The following is a 26812-nucleotide window of genomic DNA, read 5'->3' as shown; positions in this document are numbered from 1 at the left end:
TTTGCTATCATGAACAGTGCTGCAATGAACATAGGTGTGCATATATTTATTTGTATGATGGCTCTTATTTCTGTAGCATATATTCCAAGGAGTGGGATTGCTGAATCGTATGGTACTTCCATTTCTAGCTTTATAAGGAAGCCCCAAATCAATTTCCAAAGTGGTTGTACCATTTTACATTCCCACCAACAGTGTATAAGTGTTTCAGTCTCTTCACATCCTCTCCAACAATTATTGTTTTGCGTTGTTTTTTTTTTTAAATTAATGCCAGCCTTGTTGGGGTGAGATGGTATCACATTGTCGTTTTGATTTGCATTTCTCTATGGCTAATGATCGTGACCATTTCTTCCTGTGTCTGTTAGCTGCCTGAATGTCTTCTTTGGTGAAATGCCTGTTCATCTTCTTTGCTCATTTTTTAATTGTGTTGTCTTTTTGTTGTTGAGGTTTTGCAGTATCTTGGAGATTTTAGAGTTTAGACCCTGATTGGATTTGTCATAGTCAAAAATTTTTTCCCAGTCTGTAGGTTGTCTTTTTACTCTTTTGATGAAGTCTTTGATGAGCATAAGTGATTTTTAGGAGTGCCCAGTTATCTAGTTTCTCCTCCGGTGTTTGTGCATTGTTACTTATGGTTTTTATTCTGTTTATGCCATGTATTAGGGCTCCTAGCATTGTGTGTATTTTTTATTCCATGATCTTTGTCATTTTAGATTTTATATTTAGGTCTTTGATGCGTTTTGAGTTTGTTTTTGTGCATGGTGTGAGGTATGGGTCTAGCTTCATTTTTTTGTAGATGGATGTCTAGTTATGCCAGCACCATTTGTTAAAGAGACTGTCTTTTCCCCAGTTAATGGACTTTGGGCCTTTGTCAAATATCAGCTGCTCATAGGTGAATGAATTTACGTCTGGATTCTCAATTCTGTTCCATTGGTCTATGCATCTGTTGTTGTACCAGTAGACCAAGGTCTATTTTTAAAATCAACTTTATTGAGTATAATTTGCCTAGTATAAAATGCAGTCACATTAAAGTATACAGTTCGATGAGTTTTAACAAATGTATACCCCCATATAACCGCTACCACAATCAAGATACAGAGTATTTTTATCACTCTCAAAAGTTTCCCTGAATTCCTTTGCAATCAGTCTTCGCCTACCCAAGCCTCAAGAAACCATTCATCTGCTTTTTGTTACAAAAGATAAGTTTTGTCTTCTCTAGCATCTCATGTAAATGCAGCATGCAGTACATACCCTTTTGTATCTGGCTTCGTTCACCCAGAGTAATATTTTTGAAAATCCTCCCTGTTATTGTGTATCAGTCGTTCGTTCCATTTTGTTGTTCCATAGGATTCTGTTTTGTGGGTATGCCGCCATTTGTTTATCCAGCACCTGTTGTTGGACAGTTAGGTTGTTTGTCACTTTAGGTTATGAATGAAGTTTTTATGGGCATTTATGAAAATGTCTTTCTATGGACATATGTTTTTGTTTTTCTTGGATAAATGCCTAGAGTGAAATCGCTGGATAATACGTTAATTGTATGTTTAAGTTAATAAGAAATTGCCTAGCTGTTTTCCAAAGTGATTGTACTATTTTATATTCCTACCAGCAATGTATGAGACTTATAGTGGTTTCCTCAGGATTTTTTTTTTTTTGGGGGGGTGCATCATCATGTTGTTGGCAAACAAAACAGTTTTACTTCTTCCTTTCTAATACAGATGCCATTAATTTCTTTTTCTTGCCTTATTGAACTAAGACCAATGCTCATAGAAGAGCACTGCTGATAGAAGTAATGAGAGCAATGTTCTTGCCTTATTTCAGATTTTAGGGGCAAAACATTCAGTCGTTTACCGTTAAGTATGGTTTTAACCGTAAATTTTTCATGGGTGCATCTTACAAGACTGAGGATGCGTCTTTCTCTGTCTAATTGGCTGAGAGTTTATTTTTAATTATAAATAGATGTTAAATTTTGTCAACTGTTTTTTCTGAAGCGTTTGAGATGATCACGTGGCTTTTGTTTTTTTGTCTGTTAATAGTCTGTTAATATGGCCAATCACATTGGTTGATTTTCAAATGTTAAACCACCTTTCATTGTTGAGATACAATTTAGATGGTCATGATGTACTACCCATTTTCTGTATTACTGAATTCAATTCACCAATGTTTTGTTGAGGATTTTTATATCTAAATTCCTGAGGCTTGCAGTCTTCTTGTAAGCTCTATCTGGTTTTGAAATTTGGGTAACACTGGCTTCATAAAGAAATTGGAGGTTTTCTCCCTTTCTCTATTTTTCCTCTATTTTCTCCCTTCCTCTAACGTTTCTGAAAAAGTTAGTGTAAAATTGATGTTATCTGTAACATAAATGTTTGACAGAATTCAAGGGGAAAGCATGTGGGCTTGGAGTTTCTTTTTGGAGGGTGTTTTAAATTATGAATCCAATGCCTACAGTTAACATGAGTCGCTTGAGGCTTTCTGTTTCCTCCTGATTCACTTTGGTGATCTGTGTCCGTTTTATCTAAATTGTTGAATTTATTGGCACAGATTGTTTATACTATTCCTTTATTATCCTTTTCATGTTGTTTCTTTGAGGCCTTCAAACCAGTTCTGTCTGGTTTGAGCCCCTGTGGATAATTTGCATTTCTAAGAAGTTCCCAGGTGATGCTAATGCCGCTGGTTAGGGACCAATTCTGAGAACCACTAGTAGAGCAGTGGTTCTCAAAATTTATTATGTATAAGAATCACCTGGGGATCTTGTTAAACTGTAGATTCTGATTCTGTGTATCTGGGGATGGAAATGCAAGTTCTCAGCAGGGGTTCAAACTGGAACAAACCGGTTGGAAGCCCTGGATTCTTCTTTTTTTCCTCAGTCGGTCCAATACAAAGTATTATAAAATTTATTGACATTTTTAAGAAGTAGCTTTTTGGTGTATTTTCTCTGTTGTTTGTCCATTTTCAGTTTGATAGTTTCCTGTCATCACTCTGCTTACTTTGCTTTTAATTATATATTTTCATAGCATATTGCTGCTGAAGCTTAGATCATTGATTTGACACCCTTCTTTTCTCAAATGAACATTTAAAGCTCTGAATTTCTTTTTCCGTGCTGCTTTAGCTGCACCCCACAATTTGTAGTATGTTGTGTTTTCATTCAGTTTAAATTATTTTCTTATTTCCCATGTTATTATTAATTTACGTCTGGGTCTTTTAAAAAACCAAACCCATTGCCGTTGAGTCAATTCTAACTTGTAGGGACCCTATAAGGACAGGGTAGAACTGCCCCCATAGGGTTTCTGAGGAGCAGCTGGTGGATTCAAACTGCCCACCTTTTGGTTAGCAGCCGAGGTGTTAAGCACGGTACCACCAGGGCTCCCTGGGTCTTTTAGAAGTGTGTTATTTAGCTTCCAAATATTTGGGGATTTTCCAGATATTCTTCTGTTATTGATTTCTAATTGTAGTCAGAGAACATACTTTGTCTGATTACAATGTCTGTCTATTTAAATTTTTTGAGACTTATTTAATGGTTTGGAGCTCTGGTGGTGCAGTGGTTAAGAGCTTGGCTGCTAACCTAAAGGTCGGCAGTTCGAATCCACCAGCCACTCCTTGGAAACCCTATGGGGCAGTTCCACTCTGTTGGATAGAGTCGCTATGAATCGAAATCGACTCGATGGCAACAAGTTTGGTTTGGTTTTTGGTATTTTATGGTTCAGAGTATGTCTGGTCTTGGTAAATATTCTCTGGGCTCTTTAAAAGAGTGTCTCTGCTGCCATTGTTGGGCGTCAAGTTCTCCAACTGGCAGTTAGGTAAAGGTGACTGATAGTGTTTCCTGTTCTTCTACATCCTTACTAATTTTCAGTCTATTTGTGATACTACTACTGGAGAGTGATCTCCGACTATAGTTGTCGATCTGTCTGTCTGTCCTTGCACTTCTGTCAGTTTTGGTTTCATTTACTTGAAGGCACTGTTATTAGTTGTGATCACATTATAAACTACCCCTCTTTGTCTCTGGTACAATTTTGTTTTGAAGTCTGTTTGTCTGATGTTAAACAGTCCCTTCTGCTGTCTTTTAATTTTTGGTTTGCTTGTAGAGAGCACATAGTTGGGTCCTTTTAAAAAAAATCCTTCTGACATTTCTGCTTCTAATCAGGGTGTTATTCCTAGGTCAGTTTCTATTAACGTTTTTTCACCTTTTTATTGGTCAGATTTTCCAGCTGTAGTAATTTTTTTATTTGCTGATGGACATTGTGAATGTCATATTTGAGAATCTGAATTTTGTTTCTTTCCAGTAAAGAGTTGTTTGACTTGGTTTTAGCAGGTAGCTAAGTTATGTATGGATCATCTTGATCCTTTCAAGACTTGTTTTTAAGCTTTTTAAAGATGTGTCTAGAGTCCCTTTTACTCTGTGGTTAATTTCACCTTCGTACCAAGTCATGACCCTTCTAGGATTGCTTCTGAAGGCCTCAGATGTCCAGTGAGGTCTCTCCACTTGGCTGGTGGGAAACTTGAACAATTTTCAGCCCTGTATGAGCTCTGTGAATTGTCTGGCTTCAGATGCCCTGTCATTGTTTTTTTCCTTGGCCGTTGGTTTTTTTTTTTTTTTTTGCATGGCCTTCATATTTTCCCCCTACGCACGTAAAGATTGATATTTAGCCAGAGATGCAGGGGAATCTATGTATATTGCTGGAGCCCGTTCTCTGTAGAGCTGTCTTCTCTCCAGGACTCTTTCCTGCATTGTCTGGGCTTCCCTGTACCCTGTTCTCTCTCCTTACGTCAGCCAGACTGCCCAGCTCTGTTTGGGTTTCCCCTTTTTTGCATTATAGTCTAGAATTTGCCACTGGCTGACAGCCAGGGCGATTCTAAGGCTTGTATCATTTGTTTACCCTCTATTATGCATCACTATCTGTGAATAATAAGTTGTGTATGCCTAGAAAAAAATGGGTATTTTTTCTTTAGTTTCTGTTCCTTGTCTATTACTGATTTTTGTCATAGTCTTCTCTCAAAGTAAAAAAAAAACCGTTGCTGTCAAATTAATTCCAACTCATAATGACCCTACAGGACAGAGTAGAACTGCCCCATAGGGTTTCCAAGAAGTAGCTGGTGGATTCGAACTGCCAACTTTTTGGTTAGTAGCCAGGCTCTTAACCACTGTGTGAGGACTGTAAAATACTCTCAGAAGGGAAGGTCTTTGGGAAGATTAGTTCTTTACTTCTTGTTACATTTTGATTGAAAAAAAGCTTGAACACCCTGTGTTTTTGTCTTACCAGACCACTTTAATGGTTTTATTAAAATATTATAATTTTACTGGTTAGAGGAAGCTTTTTACACCTTCTCCTCACTTATTGGCTATCTCGTTATCCAACATTTCACATTTATGACAACAGTAAAAAATCTACTCTCCAACTATTTTGTTGTGCATTAATGGCATACATCTGGCAGTAACAAATGCCGAGGTGCTGGCTTTAATGGTTAAGGTTATGTGTCAACTTGGCTGGGTCATGATTCTCAGTGGTTTGGCAGTTAAGCAATGATGTAAATTGGCAATTATATAATGATGTAATTTGTCAGTTATGTAATGATGTAGTCATCCTCCATGTTGTGATCTGATGTGGTCATCCTCCATTTTCACATAACATGAATTTCACATAATGACCTGGTCTTTGGAACCCAACTATGTCGATAAGTGAGGAGAGGATAAGTTTCTTTTTTTTAATCAAGGAGGAAAAGGCAGTAATAGATTCAATAACTTCACAAAATCTTTTCTATGCTTGATTTTCACCAGTTAGACAGATATGTTCCTCCATAATTATATTTTTTCCTTGATTCTCTACAGAGTAAAGAAATAGCCAATTCTAACAGAACAGAAACAAACTAATTTTTGTTATTGTTGTTATTGTATGGTATTTGACAGTTATCTGTCTCCCTGAGTTTTTTTGCTCATTCCCCAGGTGATTTTGACCACATCACTCCCTGGTAGAGGCTTTAAGTTTTACCTTAAAAAACAAACAAACAAAAAAGCCAGTGTGACATTTGTAGTTACTTCACAGATTTCGGCTTTTCAAGGCCATGGTTAAAAGTCTGTTTATTTTCTTGACCACTCTGCCAGCAATTTGTAGAAGATGCTATACATGTGGGGAGTGATGGGTTGACTTTGTTTGTTTATTTATTAGTTCATTTACTCATACATTCATTCACCCAACATTTACTGAGCTTTCTGAGACCAGGGACCACATGGTATTCATATTGTACTAAGCACAGAACCTGGTATCCAAAAGGTGCTTAGGACATGTTTGAAAGGAAGAATGAAAGAATACATTAAATCAATGAAACCTGAACTCAGGTAGTAAATCTGCAAGAACTTAATGTAAGTCAGTTGGATTCAGAGAGTCTTTACAGAAAGGCTTATTTGTGTGTGTGTATGGTGGGGGATGATCTCATCTTCTGCTGATGACAAGAGGGGTTTCAAGAAGTGTGAGACATGTTCACAAGAAACAGATAATCTTTTTGAGATGGTGGGACTGTGCTTCGGGCTAGAGTGAGTGGGAAAAGGATTAGGGATTTTGGTGAAGCCAAAATATGATTCTTGAGACTTAAAAAAAAAATCATTTTCAAAAAGCACTTTTTCAGTGAGGAAGTATAGAAGTCTTCTTAGAGGTGTGGCTTTGCCTGGGTCATGAAGGAGAGGTAGGATTTGTACAGGTGGAGAAAATGAGTGAAGGTGTTTGTGGTAGTACAGACGTTGACGGGAACCTGTACACATAGAATGGAGGACACCTGGAGGAGTGGGAGGGAGGCTGTAGAGGTGGGTTGGAACAATGATCTCTTAAAATGGGACTGAAGCTCCTTTCTTCCCACTCTAAGCCACGTTGCCCTGGGGTGCCAGATGGGTGGGGGAGGAGTTTATTGGATGTGTGCCCACTTGTCCCACTACCACATTTTCTCATTTAATCCTCACTAAAATCTGGTGGCTCAGTGGTGGAATTCTCACCTTCCACGCAGGAAACCGGGGATCGATTCCCAGCCAGTGCACCTCAGCTGCAGCCACACCCGTCTGCAACCACCCGGCTTGCATGTTGCTGTGATGCTGAACAGGTTTCAGCAGAGCTTCCAGACTAAAACAGACTGGGAAGAAAGGCCTTCCGATCTAGTTCCAAAAAATCAGCCAGTGAAAACCCTGTGGATCACAACGGTCCAATCCACAGCCCATCATGGGGCCGGTGCAGGACAGGGCAGCATTTCGTTCCGTCCTGCATGGTGTCGGCATGGGTCAGGGGCTGCTTGGATGACAGCTAACAACAACAGCAGCAGTCTGGAGAGATTAGTGACTGTTCCGTTTAACAGCTGAGAATCTGAGACAGCAGACGGTGAAATAGTATGCCCAAGGTCGCACAGGGCCAGGGTGACTCGCCAGGTGTAACTGGCCCCCTGACCTGTTCTCCTCCTCTGTGCCAAGCTGCTGTGCACGTCTTTGGGGTTTCTGCCATATAGCCTCCCCAAAGGAAAGCCGCTCTCCTTGGCATGCCCTCTGTACGACACCAGGTACATACCGGCTGTTTTGTTAAAAAATTCTGTAGCTGTGGCTGCCTCGCCACTGGAGAGGAGAAATAGGTCAGCAATACCTGGCACTTAAACGCTGCATCTTGCTAGGAAGGCTTCCTTGAACTGACTCTTGCAGCATCGGGAAGAAGGGAGGACTCTCCACCGAGCCTTTTGGAAACAGGCTTCGCTTGGCTCCTGCCAGGTGACCAGCCTTCGGTCTGCACCCTGGGCACCTGGCCACGAGCCCCCGTCTGGCTTTCAGCCTCCCTCACGACTGCTCACTAGTGACCTGCTAGCTGCGCAGTGAGGCTGGGCACGTCCTCAGATGGTGCGTTACAGGACTTCCGTGCAGCAGTGGGTGTCACTGACACTTCTTCCAGAAACCCTTCCCTCCTTGAATTTCCACGACAGCGTTCTTCTACTTTTTTCCTTTTGTTCCTTGAGCTTTTGGTGTCATGTCTATGAAACCACTGCCAAATCCAAGGTTACAAAGGTTTATTCTGTATTCTCCTCTAAGAGTTTCGTTGGCAAACTTTTTATGTAAAGGACCTTATAGTAAATATTTTAGGTGTTTGAAATACTGCTCAGTCACATGTGGTCTCTGTTGTGTAGTCTTTTTTGTTTTTGTTTTGTTTTACACCCTTTTAAAAATGTAAAAACCGTTCATAGCTCTCAGGCCAGACAAAACCAGGCTGTGGGCGGGCTGGGGTCTGTGGGCCACAGTTGGCCGACACCTGTTTCAGGGCCTGACTGTGGAGGGTGGAGTCATTCCAGCCAAGGGCTGAGCTGGATTTGGGCTTGCGAATTGTTGCGGTGCCTTCTTATGCTCTGCCCACCGCTGGTGAGATGGTGCCCACAGCCTCCTGCCCTTGAAGGGCCTGGCCCTCCTCTGAGCACCGGCTCCTTGTTGTCCCACGTCCTCGTCTCTGAGGGGCTCAAGGGAACGGCATGAGTTTGTAGTTTGCTAGCAGTGGAGCAGCACTCCACCCCCTGCTAACTTACAGATTTAAACACTAGTGACTGAAATGCATCTTTCTTTCTAAAGTGCCCCATCCAACCACAGAGTACATTTTGGAACCCTTTTTCATTTGCATCTCCAGACTGAGAACTGCTAGTGTAGATATCAGGATGTCAGAGGAAAGGTGGTGCCGGGGTTGGAAGCGGGGTGAGAGCGGCCGAATGCTAAGACTCCTCACCAGTTGGGATTGTCTTCAGACTTCCTAAGTGAGGGGCTGGAGCTGAGGAATGCCGACCCCTGACTTACCATTGCTTTCTCCTTTTAGACTTTGGAAGCCGTCCTGAATTTCAAGTACTCTGGAGGCCCAGGCCACGCTGAAGGCTACCACCGGGACCTCTCCCTGGGCCTGCACGTGGAAGTTGAGCCGTCTGTGTTTTTCACCCGCGTCAGCACTCTCCCCGCAACCAGGTAAACTTATGACTGCCCTGTAATAACCTTCAGCTTGTTGTTGTGTGCTGTTGAGTCGATTCTGACCCATAGTGACCCCATGTGACAGCGTAGAGCTTCCCCATAGGGTTTCCTAGGCTGTAATCTTTACAAAAGCAGATTGCCAGGTCATTTCTCTTGCAGAGTGGCTGGTGGATTTGAACTGCCGACCTTTCGGTTAGCAGCCCAGCACTTCACTGTTGCATCACCAGGGCTCCTAACCTTCTCTTAAAACCAAAAACCAAACCCATTGGCGTCGAGTCGATTCTGACTCATAGTAACCCTATAGAACAGAGTAGAACTTCCCCATAGGGTTTCCAAGGAGTGCCTGGTGGATTTGAACTGCCGACCTTTTGGTTAGCAGGCATAGCTCTGCTAACCACTACACCACCAGGGTTTCCAACCTTCTCTTGGGGTCCTATAATACTGGACTTGGATACTGATCTCAGTTTTCCTTGCAACTTGCCTCCCACCAGTTCTGTGCCATGGGCCAAGTTGCTTAGCCTCTCTTGGACTTAGATTCCTCATCAGAAATAGGACCCTGCCTCTTTGTGTTAGTTGTAAGTGATCCTCCCCTGCACCCCCCCCCCAAAAAAAAAGCCCCAAACTCGTTGCCACTGAGTCTATTCCAACTCTTAGTGACCCTATAGGACAGAGTAGAACTGCTCTATAGGGTTTCCAAGGCTGAAATCTTTACAGAAGCAGACCGTAATATCTTTCTCCCGAGGAGCAGTTGGTAGGTTAAAACTGCCAGTCTCTCTGTTCGCAGCTGAGAGCTTACCACTGCACTACCAGGACTCTTCAGTTGTAAGTGAAAGGCTGTACAAAGTTCTAGGGAGCATGTTCATGGTAACCATATTCTTGTCTGTGGTCATTGTTGTAGAGAACACATTCTGCTTGTTGTCCTGAGCCTGAGCCAAGCTCCCATCTGGCCCAGCTCTCCTGTTAGCAGGGAGCTCAAAAGAAGCCCACAGGGACCTGGGGACTCCTGGGGAAGCCCACCGTCCCCTTCTGTGTCTCTCCTGGCATCCCCTAAGATGGAAAGTGCTTTGCATGGGCCAGGCTGTCTAGCATCTTAGTGTCCCCACTTCATGGATCGAGGGAGCCCTTCCTGCACAAAGGCTTTGACTCCTCCTTGCTCTTCCAGGCCTAGTCCTCCTTCAGGGAGAATGAATTCACTCAGTTGTCTGCTTCAAAACCCACAAGTGGCCAAATGTTCCTCTCTGAGGTGGGAGAATGGCAATTCTCACCTAAAGCTTTGCCTTGTGGTGATGTGGGAGTAATGAGCTCTGAGAGCTGGTGAGGCTCAGCCATGGGACACTCCCTGCCCTCCATCCCCGCCCCAGATGCTGAGCAGCTGTTAAAAGCCAGTGGTCATCCTCACCTAGCGTGTCCACGTTCTCCTGTGTAAGGGGCCTTGCATGACCGGGTAGGACAGGTGGATTAGTATGATTTATTCCCGGTGGAGATAAGGCAGCAGTGACGATTTACACTTAACTCCCTACCCTCCCTCTCCCCATCCACTGGTTGTTCCTATAGTCCACAAAGAAAACAGGCATATTGTTGCCCAGGTTAACGTACACATAAAAATCCCTTCAAAGTGATACAGCCCCAAATAATAAATGTAGTTTTAGTTTATGGTAAAGACTCTTTTGTGCCCCAGCCACTAGAGAGTGGCTTCAGCAAGAATTAATGGCTTTGCTTGGCCCTTTTAGCATCACATTTCATCATCTATCACTTTTCCAATCTGCAAAGCAACAGTCTTTCTTGCCAAGGCTCGCCTCTGTTTTGAATTTGTATATGGCATTAAAGAGCTTGCCCCTGGGGAAGATTTGGCCAGGGCAGCTGCCAGCTGATAGCAGAGTATTGAGGGCCTTTCTGTGCATTCCGTCTGCTCCACCGTAAACCTGGCGCATCGCATCTTGCCTCCACTCCTGCTGCTATGGCCCAGGTAAATAGTTCCTGGAAGCCTTACAGGTTGTCACTGAGTTCTTCTTCATCATCCTCTTTTTTTTTTTTTTTCCCTATTGATTTCTGGCGTCCACATCATGCCCCCTGCAGCTCTAAAAGACCATCTAAGACGAGGAAAACGCTACCATGTGGTATGCTGCAAACGCATGCTTGGAGAGTTGGTTTTTAGCTGAAGTGCTGTCTGGCTCCCAAGTTCCCAGCCTGTTGGCCTTGCTGTCTTTTCTTTTGGCTTGCATATTTCATCTCCCTGCTCTTGGGATTGAGACTTGGTTTCTTCTAGTCTCCCTTTCCATTACTCATCATCAAATCCTCTGACGTATCTCTTGACTCCCTCCTCTGCAGCCAACTCCGTCTCTGTCACCTCTCCTAGGGGCAGGATCCAGAGTTGCCTAGTCAGTCTTCTTGCCTCCAGACTTGCACCTGTGTGATCCTTTAAATATTTTTTCTATCGCTTTCTCTGTCTCATCTCCTTCTGAAATTCCCATGATTCGTATATTAGGTCTCTTGTTGTAGTACTATAATTCCATTAAACTGTGCTCTGCCTTCTCCAGCCTCTGTTCTTGTTTCTGTTTGGCCTCTGTAACTTTGACTATCTCTGTGTGATCCTTTAAACACAAGTATTCCTGTGTCACTGCCTGGCTTAAAGACTCCCCCAGAATTTATGGGATGAGTTCAGAGTCCCTTCTGTGACACTCAAAATGCTTAAACGTCTCACCTAGACCTCCCTCTTCAGCTCTGTTTCCTCCCACATCCTCCACACTTTATGTAAAATCCACTTTGCTTCTCCCCATTGCTAGGCTATGCCAAGAAATTTTACTCCAGTGAGCCTCTGCACATATCTTTTTCTAAAACTATTCTTTTTTTAAACTATCGTTCTTTCACTTAGCCTCTTAGAAAGTATCTGTTGGACCTTGGCCATCTCTGTTACCTTCTTTATAAAACTTTCCCACATGTGACTAGGCAGGCAGAGGTGGATTTTCCTTCTCTGGGTTCCCCTGTACGTTATTCCTACCTCTAACAAAGCACTCACCAGACTGCGTCGTGAGTACCTTCATTTATTCCTTAAAGCAGTACCTCCAAAGTCTCAGGTGCTATATATAGCACTCACTGCAATAAGAGCTGGGTAGAGCACAGTCCTCATTTTCTAGGAACCTGCAGTCTACTGGAGAAGGTAAGCTTTGTTAATTAAAATAAAATTGGGTACGGTTGCCACTTCCCGGTGATGCAGTGGTTAAGAGCTTGGCTGCTTACCAAAAGGTCGGGAGTTTGAATCCACCAGCAGCTCCTTGGACACCCTAGGGGGCAGTTCTGCTCTGTCCTGTAGGGTTGCTATGGGTCGGAATCACCGTGACAGCAACAGGTTTTTTTTTAATGCCACTTCCAGGCATGATGGAGATACTGGTACCAGACTAGCCCTCCTTCCGTAAACAACCATAATATCAACAAAACATATGAAATAACTGTTTCCAGATATTGGACAAGAGGGAGCTCAGAACTGTGACCCCTGAGAGAAGGGAAATGGATGGGATGAGCCCCGCTGTCTTCTGGCTTGCTGTTTGGGGGCACTTTGCAGACTGCAGTGCAGGGAGGAGACACAGCTAAGCCAGACATCTCCATGAACTGGGAGGGGACTGAGGAGGTTGTAATTGTCTGGCAGGGGTCCAGTGCCCAGGAGCAGAACTCGGAAGGAACTCTAGAAATCCACATGGGGACCTGTTGGGTTTGTGGGTGAATCCTAAGCTGCACATGTGTGATGCAAAACCCCACAAAGCCAGGCAAAGAGCAGCTACTGGGGAGCTGTGAGTAGAACAGCTAGAAATAAGCAGAGCTTGCACAGAGGTTGAAGGTGTTCAAGTTCCAACCACCACAATGGAGAGATGTCGTTAAGCACTCTGGACATTCTGTACAGACCTGAGAACCTCTACATCTTAGGTACAAGACTAGTCTAGCCATGGATCCTGTTTTGGATCCATGCTAATAAAGCTTGAAATCAAGCATTGAAGGGATCACAGTGATGTTCGAGTAATTTAATTGTCTAATGAAAAAATTAATACTTTATTAAAGAGGACAACACAATCCAGACACACAACTTTTAACTTCCACAGTGTCCAGGACACAACACAAAATTAATGGGAATGCAAAGAAGCAGAAAATGTGATCCACAATCAAGGGAAACTCAGTTTCAGACCAGAAGCAGGGATGGAATTTGTATCCAAGAGCAGCTGTATAAATTAGCATGAATATGTTCAAGCAGGGATTGGTGAACCTTTTCTTTAAATGGTCAGATAGTAAATATTTTGGGCTTTGTGGGCCACATATTACTTTTGTTGGATAGTCTTCTGTGTTTTTCGTTTTTTCCTTTCTTTTTTATTATTATTTTTTAACAGCCTTTAACACGAGAAAAAGGAGCCCTGGTAGTACAGTGGTTAAGTGCTTGGATGCTAACCTAAAGGTTGGCAGTTCAAACCCATCAACTGCTCTGTGGGAGAAGGATGCGGCAGTCTGCTTCCGTAAAGATTATAGCCTTGGAAACCCTATGGGGCAATTCTACTCTGTCCTACAGGGTTACTATGAGTCAGAATCGACTCGATGGCAATGGGAGCACGTGGAAAACTTTCCTAGTTCACAGGCCGTACAGAAATGGGCAATGGGCTAGATTTGATCTGCAGGCTGTAGTTTGCTGATCCCCAATTTAAAGGGAAACATGGACATAATGTGGCAGTAAATACAGGATATTAATAAAAATGTGAAACTAAAAGAAAAGTAGCAATAGAAATTTTAGAACTAAAAATCCAATATGTGAAATGAAAAAAAATTTCACTGCATGGAAAAAGAGGAACATCCTCAACAAGATGGGTTGACAACAGTGGGCTCAGGCATAACAACGATCGTGAGGATGGTGCAGGATTGGCAGTCTTTCCTTCTGTTGTACATAGGGTCACTATGAGTCAGAACCTACTTGATGGCACCTGAAAACAACAATGACACAGTTTTAATAGTATATTAGAGACTGCAGAAGAAGAGATCATGTACTTGAGGACAAAATAGTATAAGCCAGGCAAACTTAAAATAGAGAGAAAAAAAGCTGAAAAAATTCACAGTACAAGCCTCAGTGACTTGTACGACAATACTAAACATTCTAGTGCATGTTACGGGAAGTGCTGTAGGCAAGGAGAGAGAGAACGAGGCAGGAAAAATATTAGAAGAAACAATAGTTGAACATTTTTTTGATACGATGAAAAATATAAACTCACAGATACAAGAAGCCCAGTGAACCAAGGTAAACAGAAAGAAGACCACACCAAGGTACATCCTAATCAATTGAAAACTAGTGATAAGAGAAAATTTTAAACACAGCCAGAAAACCAGGGAAGAGCAGCAGTATATAATTCGTAGCCCCACAAATAGAAGCGGCTTTACAAACCAAAAGCAGCTAAAGTCAAAGGCAAGCATATCAGGTCACGTCACTATCTGAGGTGATGGGATGTGGTGTATCTTAATACAGGGCGAGGGTCACAGGCTTGCAGACAAGTGTAAACCCTCATCAAACTATGCTTAGGACCTGTGCATCTCACTGTATGTGAATTATACCTCAATATAGAAATCGTTGAGGCCCATACTTAAAAAGATAGCTACAATTGGAAGGAGCCCCTGCTTTTGCTGGCGAGATGTGGAAAGGCAGCCTAGAACATGGCCTAGTGAACTCATTCTCGAAGAATCAGGAGGGTTTCACCAGCCATACAGCCGGAGGAGTGGCCGATGTGGATGTTAGCCCTGTGTTTCTCTTTTCCTCACTAGACATGATGTCTGTGAGATGGGGAGCTGGTTGTTCATCCTCGCACCCCAGAGCCTGGCACCTCTGGCCTGTCAGCCAGCCGGCAGACTTGATGAATGAATGAGCGAATGGATGTAAAATACCAAGACTGTTGTTATTCAGATGTCTTTTTGTGTAAAAGGAATGACTTTTCTTTATATAGACTTACTTAGACTTACGCTGTATTTTGTGAGAGACCTACATGAATTGCATGGCCTGGAATACAGCGGAATTAGCATGCGATTTGGGCCCTGAATTTTTGCCATTTATTGATGCTGATGTGACAAAGTGTATGTGAAACCAGTATTTTTCATTTTGCTCACAGGTGGAGATTTTTCTTCTAGCATGATGGTATTTTAGAGTTGTAAGCATCCCCAGAGATGATCTACTCCACCACACTTGCTTTATAAGTGAGGCCCAGAGAGGTTGTGTGATTGGCCCAGGATCACACAGCTTGCTGGTGTTCAGATACCCCGGCTTCAATACCACTGTGGTGTAGACAGTTAGATGACCACATACACGTCAGCTGGGCCTGTGCGAAGATCCAGGCTGATTTTAATGCAAATAGAAGCCAAATATACGTCAAAAGATAACCTCACTGCTGGCAGAAACAGAATCATATGCTCTACTCAGAAACCAGAATACAAATGGCTATGAAGTTATTTACTCCTGAGATAATCTGTGTGTCTTCCCGTCTCATTATTATTGATAATGTATACATCTTATTGGTAATTTTTTTAGGTAGTATAATGGAAGGGAGCCCTGGTGGCGCTGTGGTTAAGTGTTGGACTGCTAACCAAAACGTGGACAGTTCGAATCCACCAGCCACTCCTTGTAAACCCTGTGGGGCAGTTCTACTCTGTCCTGTGGGGTCGCTGAGCCAGAATCCACTTGACAGCAATGGATTTGGTTTATAGTGGAAGAGAAGAGGGGAGAGAAATTTTATTTATTCAGGGCCTGTAGCATTCCAGGGAGTTGATAGGTACTTTGGGTTCAGCATGTCATTTAAACTCCAGAAAACCCTTTAAAGTCGTCATCACCGTCTGGACATGTGGAATAACTCACCCAGGGTCGCATCTTGACAAGTGAAAGAGATGTGATTTGAATCGTGACCTTGACACCAAAGTTATGCTCTCTGCCACACGGCCTCTGAGCTGGGAGTCCCGAGACCTGGGTTCTGGCTTCCATTCTCCTCACAGTCGACGCATCTTTGGGAGAGTTTCTTTGTCTCTCCCAGCTTCCGATTTCCCAGAGTGACCATCTCCACTCCGCTCACCCCGTCAGACGGAGGAGAGATCAAATTAAACAGCACTGGGGATTTTTTTCTAAATTCTAAAGCCCAGTATAAATGAGGTGGGATTGTCATTATTTCTTACTGTTCTCCCTGAGAGGCGTACGTGGGCCTCAGTCGGCCTTCATTTACGAGATCTATTACCTTGGAGATGCGCTCTTTGCTCAGAGATGCCCAGTAATGTGATTACGGACTCGATGGGAATGGGCAAGGCCAGCGGTCCCTCCCACGCTGCCCTGCCCTGTCTCCCGAGGAGCTATTTCCTTCTTGCCTGTGACAATAAATGAGCCAATCTCATACAATTCTACTCCGAAGGTATGTGAAAAATATACCCCTCTGAGCAGGGCATAGGGTCTAACAGTTACCACGTTATTAATAGGAATCATGCCACCTGAGATGTGATGGCACCAATCTGCAGCCGTTTAGAGAGATGCCGTTCCCCCCGGGTCAGGACAGCTCGACCCTGCGGAGGAGACGTGGGCTTCTATCCAGGTAGCTCTTTCTCAGGCTGCCATATTTATTTATTAAATTGGTTTTAAATTTAACAAGAATTCAGGATTTTACAAGCCCCAGGATCCAGAACCAGATGCACCTGCCTCTGATTTCTGATGTTGTTCCCACCTCTGTTTGCCCTGTGGTCTTGAGTGAGCTGTTCACATTTCTTTAAGCATTGTTTTCCCTTCATCTGGAAATGCAGAGGACCCTAATCTTGCAGGGTAGTCGTAGGTTTAAAAAAACATATCTAAGTGCCTAATACAGTGCCTGACACAAGACAGATCATTTTAAAGTGGTGGCTGTCACTTTTCTCGTGTGTGTGTGTGCGTGTGTGTGTGTGTGTGTGTGTGTGTGTGTGCCCTACCACCACCAGTTGCTTAGAATCGATTCTGACTCATGGAGACCCCGTGTGTGTCAGAGTAGAAGTGAGCTCTGTAAGATTTTCTTTTTCTTTTCTTTTTTTTAAATAAAATTTTATTGTGTTTTTGGTGAAAGCTTACACAGCAAGTTAGGTTCCCATCTGACAGTTCCCCACAAATCGCTCAGTGACAGGAGTTACATTTTTCACAGCGTGTCAGCATTCTCTGTCATTGCGTTCGGGTCGTTCCCTTTCCAGTGCTCTAGTTTCCCTGCCCCCTTATCTTCTCAACTTTGCTTTAGAGTCATTGTTGCCCATAGGGTTTTCAGTGGCTGATTGTTCAGAACTAGACTGACAGGGCTTTCTGCTGAGGTACCTCTGGGTGGACTCGAACCACCAACCTTTCAGTTAGCAGCTGAGTGCATTAACTGGTTGCACCCACCCAGGGATTCTGTGTGTACTCTACTGTGTGCAAAATTCTAGGGATAAAAGAATGAGTCAGCCATGGAAACTCCTGCCAGCTTTGCCGCAGCCCCCCGCCCCCCGCTCATGCCAGGTGTTCTTCCTTAGGTATTACCCAGCCTAGCGTGTCGAGCGGCCTGTTGACAGGCCTTTCTTCCCACCGTGTGGTAAGCTCTCTGAAGGCAAGCACTCTGGCTCACTCGTGTATCTGCATCGCCTAGCATACCGCTGGCATAAATAAGCAATCAGCACTCAGCTGAACCACTGACTAAATAGTGTAGCTGAGATGTGAGCAGTGAGCGGGGAGGCTCTGAAGAAGGAACAGCTGGATGCGCGGGAAGCACACACGGGAGGTGCCGTGGGATCTTTGCTTGGACAGGTGGGAGGGGTGCCATCTCAGGGTGCACTGGCTTGTGCAGAGGGGGATGCTCAGTGCAGGGAGCAGCGAGAAGTTGGGGTGGTGGAGCACAGTTTCCTGAGGGCACCCCGAGAGTCGGGGGCACGTGACAGAGCGGAGCACGGCTTCTGCTAATGGGATGTGGTTTGTTTTTTTCACTTTAAATTTTATTTTCAATTGATTTTCTTAAAAATTTTATTGTGGTTAAGTATATGGAACAAAAGCTCACCATTTTAACTATTTTTTTAAAATATTTTATTTATTTTTGGTGACAGTATACACAACCAGACATATGTCCGGTCATGATTTCTACATGTGCAGTTCAGCGACTTTGGTGACATACTTCACACTGTGTCCCCCCGTTCTCACTGTCTCCACCCGTATTGGTTCACCACCACTGATTTAGGCTCTCCGCCCCTTAGACTGCTCACCTCTGCTTAGGTTAACTGTTGTCGGCTTGAACTCCTGTGGATAACTCCTAAGGCTCAAGGCAAACGTTCTTTATTAATTGGGCTGAACTGTAGTTTAATGACGGCTTCATGGAATAGTTTTGGTTCAAGGTTTAAAGATTATTTGCAGGCATTAGTTTCGGAGGTTCCCCCAGTCTCAATGTTAATATTATGTGGTTTTAACCTCACCTGGCCCTCACCTGCCCAGAAAGCACCAGAGAGCGACTGCATCTTTTGTACAAAAGGATGTATTACTGTTGAACTCAGGTGTCACCACGCTAAGGTGGTACATTGTCCCTTTCCCCGTGTTATATGCAGATTTTTGTGGAGTTGTGGTCACAGCATGCATACAAGCAGCTGTCATTGCCCACTAAGCACCCACTAAGTGCCAGCATGTTCCTGGACACCACTGCTGCCCGCTCTCTGTGACCCACTGGCCCCCTTATGAAGTATTTTCAGCTTCTGCCACTTCTCTGCACTTAAGTTGCCCATCTGCAAACGGGGGTCCTCACAGCACCTTCCCCCAGGCTCGTCAGAGACTAAAGCCAGCTGTGCCTGCGACTGACCTGGACCAGGACCGGGCACATGTGACGTGCTCACAGCACTTTCGTCCCATGTTGGAGCTGAGCATCTCAGGTGTAGAAAGGAGAACTAAGTCGCCCATTGCTACCAGTGGATGTGCGATCCCCGGTCAGATAGGGAGCCACGGGCTAACCAGTGGAAGGAGGACAGCAGAGCCAAGAGGAGAAGGAAGTGGGCTTGGGGTCAGCTTGACTTGTGCTGGAATCCCAGCGCTGCCACTTACCAGCTGCTGACTCTGGCCCAGTTAGAGAATCTCCATACGCTGGAGCTCCTTACAAGGTTGCTGTGAACATTAAAACACCCTGTCTGTTCAGAGTCTCCAGCCGAGCCTGGTACACTGCAGATGTGGTGTGTGGGGGCTGATCCTGCTCTCTTGCCCTCTGGGCCAGGTCTTTGTGGGTGTGGTACAGAGAGAATCTTCTCTTTGTTTCTCTTTTTAAACAAGGATTACTGACGTGTAGCAAGGACTCAGCAGATGACCGTTGAACCACAGCGGATTGTGATTTAGCGGAGAGAAGAAAGAATTTGGAATGAGAGGAACTGGGTCTAGTGCCCAGCTTTGGACGGGCCTCTTAGATGCTCTGAGCCCTAATTTTTCTTATTTGAAAATAGTGGAAATATTTGCTCTATAGGGTTGTGGTGAAGAGTGTCTCAAACAATATGTTTTCTTCCCCACTTTTTTCCTGAAGCCAGTGAAAACTTGTTATACAAAATGAATAATGCCTCATGGAAGTGTGTTACGTATAAAATGAGTACCTGTTGTAATGTCATCTCACGAAGACATGCATTAACAACAGTTTGATGCATATTTCTCCAAAGTACTTACTCATATAAATATGTTGTCAAAGATTTCATTTTACTTGGATCCGCAGTCAGCACCCATGGAAGCAGCAGTCAAGAAATCAAACGACATATTGCATTGAACATATCTGCTGCAAAAGACCTCTTTAAAGTGTTAAAAAGCAAAGATATCACTTTGAAGACTAAGATGCACCTGACCCAAGTCTTGATATTTTCAGTCACCTCATATGCATGCAAAAACTGGACAATTAGTAAGGAAGTTTGAAGATAATTGACGCCTTTGAATTACAGTGTTGGTGAAGAATATTGAATATACCATGGACTGCCAGAAGAACGAACAAATCTGTCTTGGAAGAAGTATAGCCAGAATGCCCTTAGAAGTGAGGATGGTGAGACTTGGTCTCACGTACTTTGAACATGTTATCAGGAGAAGGACACCATGCTTGGTAAAGTAGAGGGTCAGCAAAAAAGAGGAAGACCCTCAATGAGATGGACTGACACAGTGGCTGCAACAGTGGGCTCACACAGTAACGATTGTGAGGATGGTGCAGGACTGGGCAGTGTTTTGTTCCCTTGTACATGGGGTTGCTATGAGCTGGAACCGCCTCAATGGCACCTAACAACAACAGCAGCATAAATATGTACACAATATTTATTACTATCATTGTCGAATAAAAATGAAATCTTAACCTTTTGCAAATTAAATATACATGCTTATCATTGTTCCATATCAGCATATATATACAAAGAGGTCCCTGGGTGGTGCAGCTGTTCGCACTCAGCTGCTAACCTAAAGGTTGATGGTTCAAACCCATCCAGTGGCACCGCAGAAGAAAGGCCTGGAAATCTGTTTCCATAAAGATTACAGCCAAGAAAACTCTATTCAGTTCTACTAATGAGTTCTACTCTGCTAATAGTTCTATAGTTTCACATTGAGATTACCAATCCATCTTTCATTCATTGATTTTTGCATGTGGCATGAGCTGGGGGACTATTTTGTTTTTTCAGCATAGAAGTCTAAAAGACAACGTATATTAAAGGACATTGTAAAATGTAAAGCACTTCACATAGTTGTTATAATTGCTAAAACACTGAATGTTAATTAAGTATTTGTGATATAAATAGATAATGAGTGAATGAAGGAAAACGTTCTAAGTAGTTTCCAGATCTTGATGATACTTTTCATGGCCCACCAGAAATCACCACTGTGGATAGTACAACTGCGTTTGCATGGGTGTTCCTGTGCCCTTGCAGCCTGGCCATTCCCTCCCGCCCTTCCTTCCTTGCTATGTTGTGTCAGGCACTGTCCTAGGTGCTGAATAGCCAGCAAAGAATTAAACCAAGCCCATGCTGTCGAAGAGTTTATATTTCAAATGGAGGGAGAGAGATAGGAAGTAAGCATAAATATACCAGATGGTGTAGACAACAAGCAGCCCTGGTGGTGCGGTGGTTAAGAGCTCGGCTGCTAACCAAAAGTTCAGCAATTTGAATCCACCAGCCCCTGCTTGGAAACCCTATGGGACAGTTCTACTCGGTCCTGTACGGTCGCTATGAGTCGGAATTGACTCAACAGCAACAGGTTTGGGTTTTGGATAGACAACAAGGAGTCCCTGAGTGATGCAAATGGTTAGTGCACTTGGCTGCACACTGAAAGGTTGGAGGTTGAGTCCACCCCAATGTGCCATAGAAGAAAGGCCTGGCAATCTACTTCTGAAAATCAGCCATTGAAAACCCTACAGAGCACAGTTCTACTGTGACACGCATGGGGTCTCCATGAGTCACGTCAACTCGATGGTGACTGGTTTTCTTTAGACAATGAGCCTGAATATACCAGGTGGTAAGTGTTATGAAGAAAAATGAGGCTGCTGTGGGGAGAGGAGACCGTAGGGGCCAGGGCGGGAGCCGGGTTGTCAGTCACCCTGGTGTGGCAGTGAGGGGGTTGGTGATGATGGGGCAGACTGTGGATCTGTTGCAAAGAGCAGTGCATAGGACGGGGGTTTCTATTACACATGGGCTGCGGGGATGCCACGGCTTTTGTCCCGAGAAACTGGGAAAAGGGAGGTGCATGTACTGAGAGGGGGAAGACTGTAGGAGAAACAGGTATGAACATATTTTTTAATTTACAACATAGGTTAAATATTTATACTTTGTATATACTTTTATAAAATACGTAAACCCATTGCCGTTGAATCGATTTTGACTCATAGCAACCCTATAGGACAGAGCAGAGCTGCCCCCTGGGGTTTCCAAGGCTGTAATCTTTACAGAACCAGACTGCCACATCTTTCTCCCGTGGAGCAGCTGTTGGGTTCGAACAGCTGACCTTTAGTTTAGCAGCTGAGCACTTAACCACTGTGCCACCAGGGCTCTTTATAAAATATATACAAAGTATAAATAAGTATAAAACGTTTTCACTATTGTTTTCCTGTTTGTATTGCTTTAATCGTTCAGATGATATTTTCCCCCCTGATGTTGTGCTTTTTGTGCAATAAACAGGCTGTTGCCCATTTGTCTTGTGGTGGCTTGATGGTATCAGCGTGTCCTGACGAGAGCACCGCAGACGTGACGTGAAACTGTCTGCTGGCGGGTCTAGTTGGACACAGGGAATTCTAGTGACACTCCTCTGGGTTGTTAAGGATCTGTGCTCAAGGCTTTCCATTTTCTTTCGTGATAAGTTCTTTTCTACAGGGAAAAACGTTCTGAAGCCCATGCAATTCTAAACCCTTGAAGGAATTACAGACTGGAGACAGGACCTCTTCTTTCTTCCTCCCCTCCTTAGGTGACTGAAAATGGAAATGGTTTTTAGATTCTGTGGGTCCGATTCAGACCATGTCATTTTTTTTCACCTTTTGATTTAGAAATCATTATAGAGTCACAGGAAGATGCTTAAAAATAGGCAGGAAGGCCCTGTGCACCCTACCTCCCGCCTCCTGCCAAGAGTGACACCTTGCTCAGCAGTAACAGTCCTACAGCAACACCAGGAAACTGCCGCTGCCCACCCACAGAGCTTCTTCAGATCTCACCAGCTTTACTCTCTCTGTGTGTGTGTCTGTACCAAAAACCAAACCCACTGCCATCGAGTGGATTCCGACTCATAGTGACTGTCTTAGTTATTTAGGCTGCTGTAACAGAAATACCACAAGTGGGTGGCTTTAACAAACAGAAATTTATTCTCTCACAGTTCAGGAGGCTAGAAGTCTGAATTCAGGGCCCTGGCTGGTGGGGAAGCCTTTCCCTTTCTGTCGGCTCTGGAGGAAGGTCCTTTTTGATCAGGTCAGCTTCTTCTCAGCTGTGTCCACAGGTTGGCAGGCCTCTCTCTGGCCCTCAGCTCATCGGCTCGTCGGCCTAGCCTCTGCCCTGCTTGGGCAAGTGTTCCAAAGCTCTGTAGCTCCACCAGTACCTGCCTAGAGACACCCCACTCCGCCAGGAAGCCTCCTGCCCCAAAGCACTCAGCTCTCTCGCCCCGGGGTCTGCTCCCGTGTCGTCTTGTACCAGTCTCCTGGTTCTGCTGCTGCCGTCTCTCTGCCGCTAACTTCTCACCATCTTGCGCCGCTGTCTCCAGTGTTAGACAAACTCTCTCTCTGCATCTCTTGATTCTAGTTGGTTCTTAGTGCAGGGGCCCTGGGTCTAAAGGACGTACTCTACTCCTGTCTCTTCCTGGTGGTATTGAGTTCCTATCTCTGCCTGCTTCTCACTCCTTTTATGTCTTATAAGATAAAGTATGTGACTCAAGTAAGGGTGTGAAATAAGGGCGGTAAGGATGGTGGCTGAGGTAAGGGTGGTGACGTGAGTTGCACCCTCTAGTAAGGCGGTGACGCAAGATACATCCCACTCTAATCCTGCCTCATTAACATGATGGACAACTCACTCCCAACAGGACCATAACCACAGGCATAGAGGCTAGGATTTGCAACATACCACAAAATGGAGGATAATTACATCAGCTCACAAAATGGAGGACAACCACACAATACTGGGAATCATGGCCTAGCCAAGTTGACACATATTTGGGCAGAGGGGGCACAATTCAGTCCATAACAGTGACCCTATAGGACAGAGGAGAACTGCTGCATAGGATTTCCAAGGCTGTAATCTTTTATGGGAGCAGACTGCCACATCTTTTTCCTGAGGAGTGGCTGGTGGATTTGAACCACCAACCTTCTGGTTAGCAGCTGAGTGTTGTAACCACTGTGCCACCAGGCCTCCTGTATGTCTATCCAAAAGAAGAAAAGAAATAAAACCAAATCCGTTGCCACTGAGTTGACTCAAAGCGACCCTACAGGACAGAGTGGAACTACCCTACAGGGTTTCCAAGGAGCAACTGCTAGATTCAAACTGCTGACCTTTTGGTTAGCAGCCGAGTGCTTTAACCACTGCGCCACCAGAGTTTCCCATATATCTATAGTCCTGTGTAATTTTATCACAGGTGTAGCTTTGTGTAACTCCCACCACAGTCAGGACGCTGCACTGTTCCCCCACCATGAGGCTCCCTTGTTCTGCCCTTAAAACCAAGCCCACGCCTGCCCTCCCCACCCAGCCCCTGGCAACCACTAATGTGTTCTCCATATCTATAATTTTGTTATTTCAAAAATGTCATGTAAATGGACTCATATGTCATGCAACCTTTTGAGATTGGCTTTTTTCACTCATCGTAATCCCCGTGAGATCTACCCAAGCTGTTGTGTGCATTAATAATCTGTTCTTTTTTGAGAGCTGAGTACTTCTGCCTGGTATAGATGCGCCGTGGTTGTTTAACCGTCCACCTGTTGAAGGACAGCTGGGTGGTTTGCAGTTTGTGGCTATCAGAAGTAAAACCGCTGTGTCCACATTTGTGTGCAGGTTTTGTGTGAGTGTGAATTTCCCTCCTGGGGGATCAGTGCCCGCGAGTGCGGTGACTGGGTGGGATAGTAAGTGCACGGCTAGTTCTTTGAGAAACGGCCAAACCGTTTTCCGGGGGGCTTATCAGTTTGCAATTCCAGCGGCGATCTGAGTCATCCGGCTCCTCTGCTTCCTTGTCAGCACGTGGTGTTACCACCCTTGTTCATTTTAACCCTTCTGATAGGATTTCTCTCTGAGATTGTAGTTTGCGTTTCTCTGATGGCTAACGTTTTCAAACATCTTCTGGGCTTGTTTGCTATCTGTGTATCCTCTCCAGTGAAGTATCTCTTCATGTCTTTTGTTCATTTTCTAATTTGATTATTTTTTTTTTAATGTTGAGTTTTGAGAGTTCTTTATGTATTTTAGATATAAGTCCTTTGTCAGGTATGTGGTTTGGAAAGATTTCTCCCAGTTCATAGTTTGTCTTTTCATACTGTTAACAAGGTACTTTGCAGAACAAAAGTTTTTAATGTTAATGAGGTCTAATTTATCAATTTTTCCCTTTATGGATTATGCTTTTGGTGTCAAGTCTTAAGAATTCTCACCAAGCCACAGTTCCCCCCTGAATTTCTCATAATCACTTTTTCTAAAGTGTATATAAGTTTATGTTTTACATTTAAGTCTATGATCCATTTTTGAGTTAATTTTAGTGTAAGCTATGAGGTTTAGATAGAGCTACATTTCCACCCCCTATGGATGTCCAAAGCCCTGGTGGTGCAGAGGTTAAGTGTTTGGCTGCTAACAAAATGTTTGGCAGTTCAAATTCACCAGCCGCTCCTTGGAAACCCTATGGGGCAGTTCTTCTCTGTCCTGTAGGGTCGCTATGAGTTGGAATCAACTTGGCGGCAGTGGGTTTGGGTTTTTTTGGTTTATGGATGTCCAGTTGCCTCCACACCACGTGCTGAAAGGCCACCCTTCCTCCCTTGAATTGCCTTTGCATGTCTGTCCACAGTCAGTTGGACATATTTGTGTGGGTCTATTTCTGGGTTCTCTGTTCTGTTCCCTTGATCTCTGTGTCTCTCCCTTAGCCAACAGCACACTTGTAAGGCTTAACATCAGGAAGAGAGATCCCTCACCCATTATTCTTTTTCAAAATTGAAATTGCTTTAGCTATTCTAGGTCCTTTGCCCTGCCATATAAATTTTAGAACAAACTTGTCTACATCTACAAAAAACCTTGTTGGGATTTTGGTAGGAATTACATGACACCTATAGAGCCATTTGGGGAGATTTGACATCTTTACAACATTAAGTTTTCCAATCTGTAACATTCTAAGTCTCTGCAGTTATTTAGGTATTTAATTTTTTTAATCAATATTTTGTAATTTTTAGCACACAGATCCTGTACCTGTTTTATTATAATTATTTCTAAGAATCTCACTTTCTTTGCAACAGTTGTAAATGTGACTGGGTTTCCTTTTGGTGTTCACATGTTAACCATCAGTCAGTAGAACTGTGATTGGTTTTGGTGTGTTGATCTTCTATCCTGAGACCTTGCTGAAGTCACTGGTTGTTCCAGGAATTGTTCTGAGGATGCCTGGGGATTTTCTTGGTAGACAATCATGCCAGCTGCAAACAGGGGCAACGTTCTTTCTTTCCTCACCGTTTGTTTCCTTCTCTTGCCTTACTGGGCCAACTGTGACCTCCAGTACTGTGCTGAGTAAGAGGTCAGAGCAGACATCCGTGCCCTGATGTTAGCTATAGGTTTTTGGTTGATGCTCTTTATCGAGTTGAAGTTCCTCTCTGTTCCTCGTTTGTTAAGAGTTTTTTTTATCATGAATGGTTGCTGGATTTTGTCAAATCCTTTTTCTGTATCACTTGAGATGATCATGCAATTTTTCTTCTTTAGCCTGTTGATATGGTGGATTACAATGACTGATTTTTGAATATTGAACCAGCCTGTCATACCTGAAATAAATCCCATTTAGTCGTGGTGTATAATTTTTTTTTTTTTTACATTGCTGGATTTGCTGATATTCTGTTGAGGATTTTTGTGTCTAAGTTCATCAGGGATATTAGCCTATTGATTTATTTATTCATTTTATACTGTCTTAACCTGGTTTTGGTATAAGGGTAATACTGGCCTAATAAAATGAGTTAATAACTTTTCCCTCCTCTTCTATTTTCTAAAAGAGGTTGTGTAAAATTGGTGTTAATTCTTCTTGAAATATGTGGTAAAATTCTCCAGTGAGGCCATGTGGGCTTGGAGTTTTCTTTTTTTTTTTAATTGTACTTTAGATGAATGTTTACAGAACAAATAGTTTCTCATTAAACACTTAGTACACATATTGTTTTATGACATTGGTTAACAACCCCACAACATGTCAATACTCCCCCTTCTTGACCTTGG

At 43.7% G+C, this 26812-nt stretch overlaps 1 protein-coding gene across 1 annotated transcript in view; it reads left to right on the top strand.

Annotated features, from left to right (window-relative positions):
- Window positions 1-26812, top strand: part of TRAPPC9 (trafficking protein particle complex subunit 9) — a 618989-nt gene that overhangs the window by 355468 nt on the left and 236709 nt on the right. The window contains exon 18 of the mRNA XM_004387359.3: window positions 8805-8947. Coding sequence (XP_004387416.1) covers window positions 8805-8947 — 143 coding nt within the window. The remainder of the gene's footprint in view (window positions 1-8804; window positions 8948-26812) is intronic.

Source organism: Trichechus manatus, unplaced genomic scaffold (genome assembly GCF_000243295.1).
Source record: "Trichechus manatus latirostris isolate Lorelei unplaced genomic scaffold, TriManLat1.0 scaffold00185, whole genome shotgun sequence".
Classification (NCBI taxonomy): Eukaryota; Metazoa; Chordata; class Mammalia; order Sirenia; family Trichechidae; genus Trichechus; species Trichechus manatus.
The sequence above is the reverse complement of the archived record's forward strand: the minus strand, read 5'-3'. Positions and strand labels throughout refer to the sequence as shown.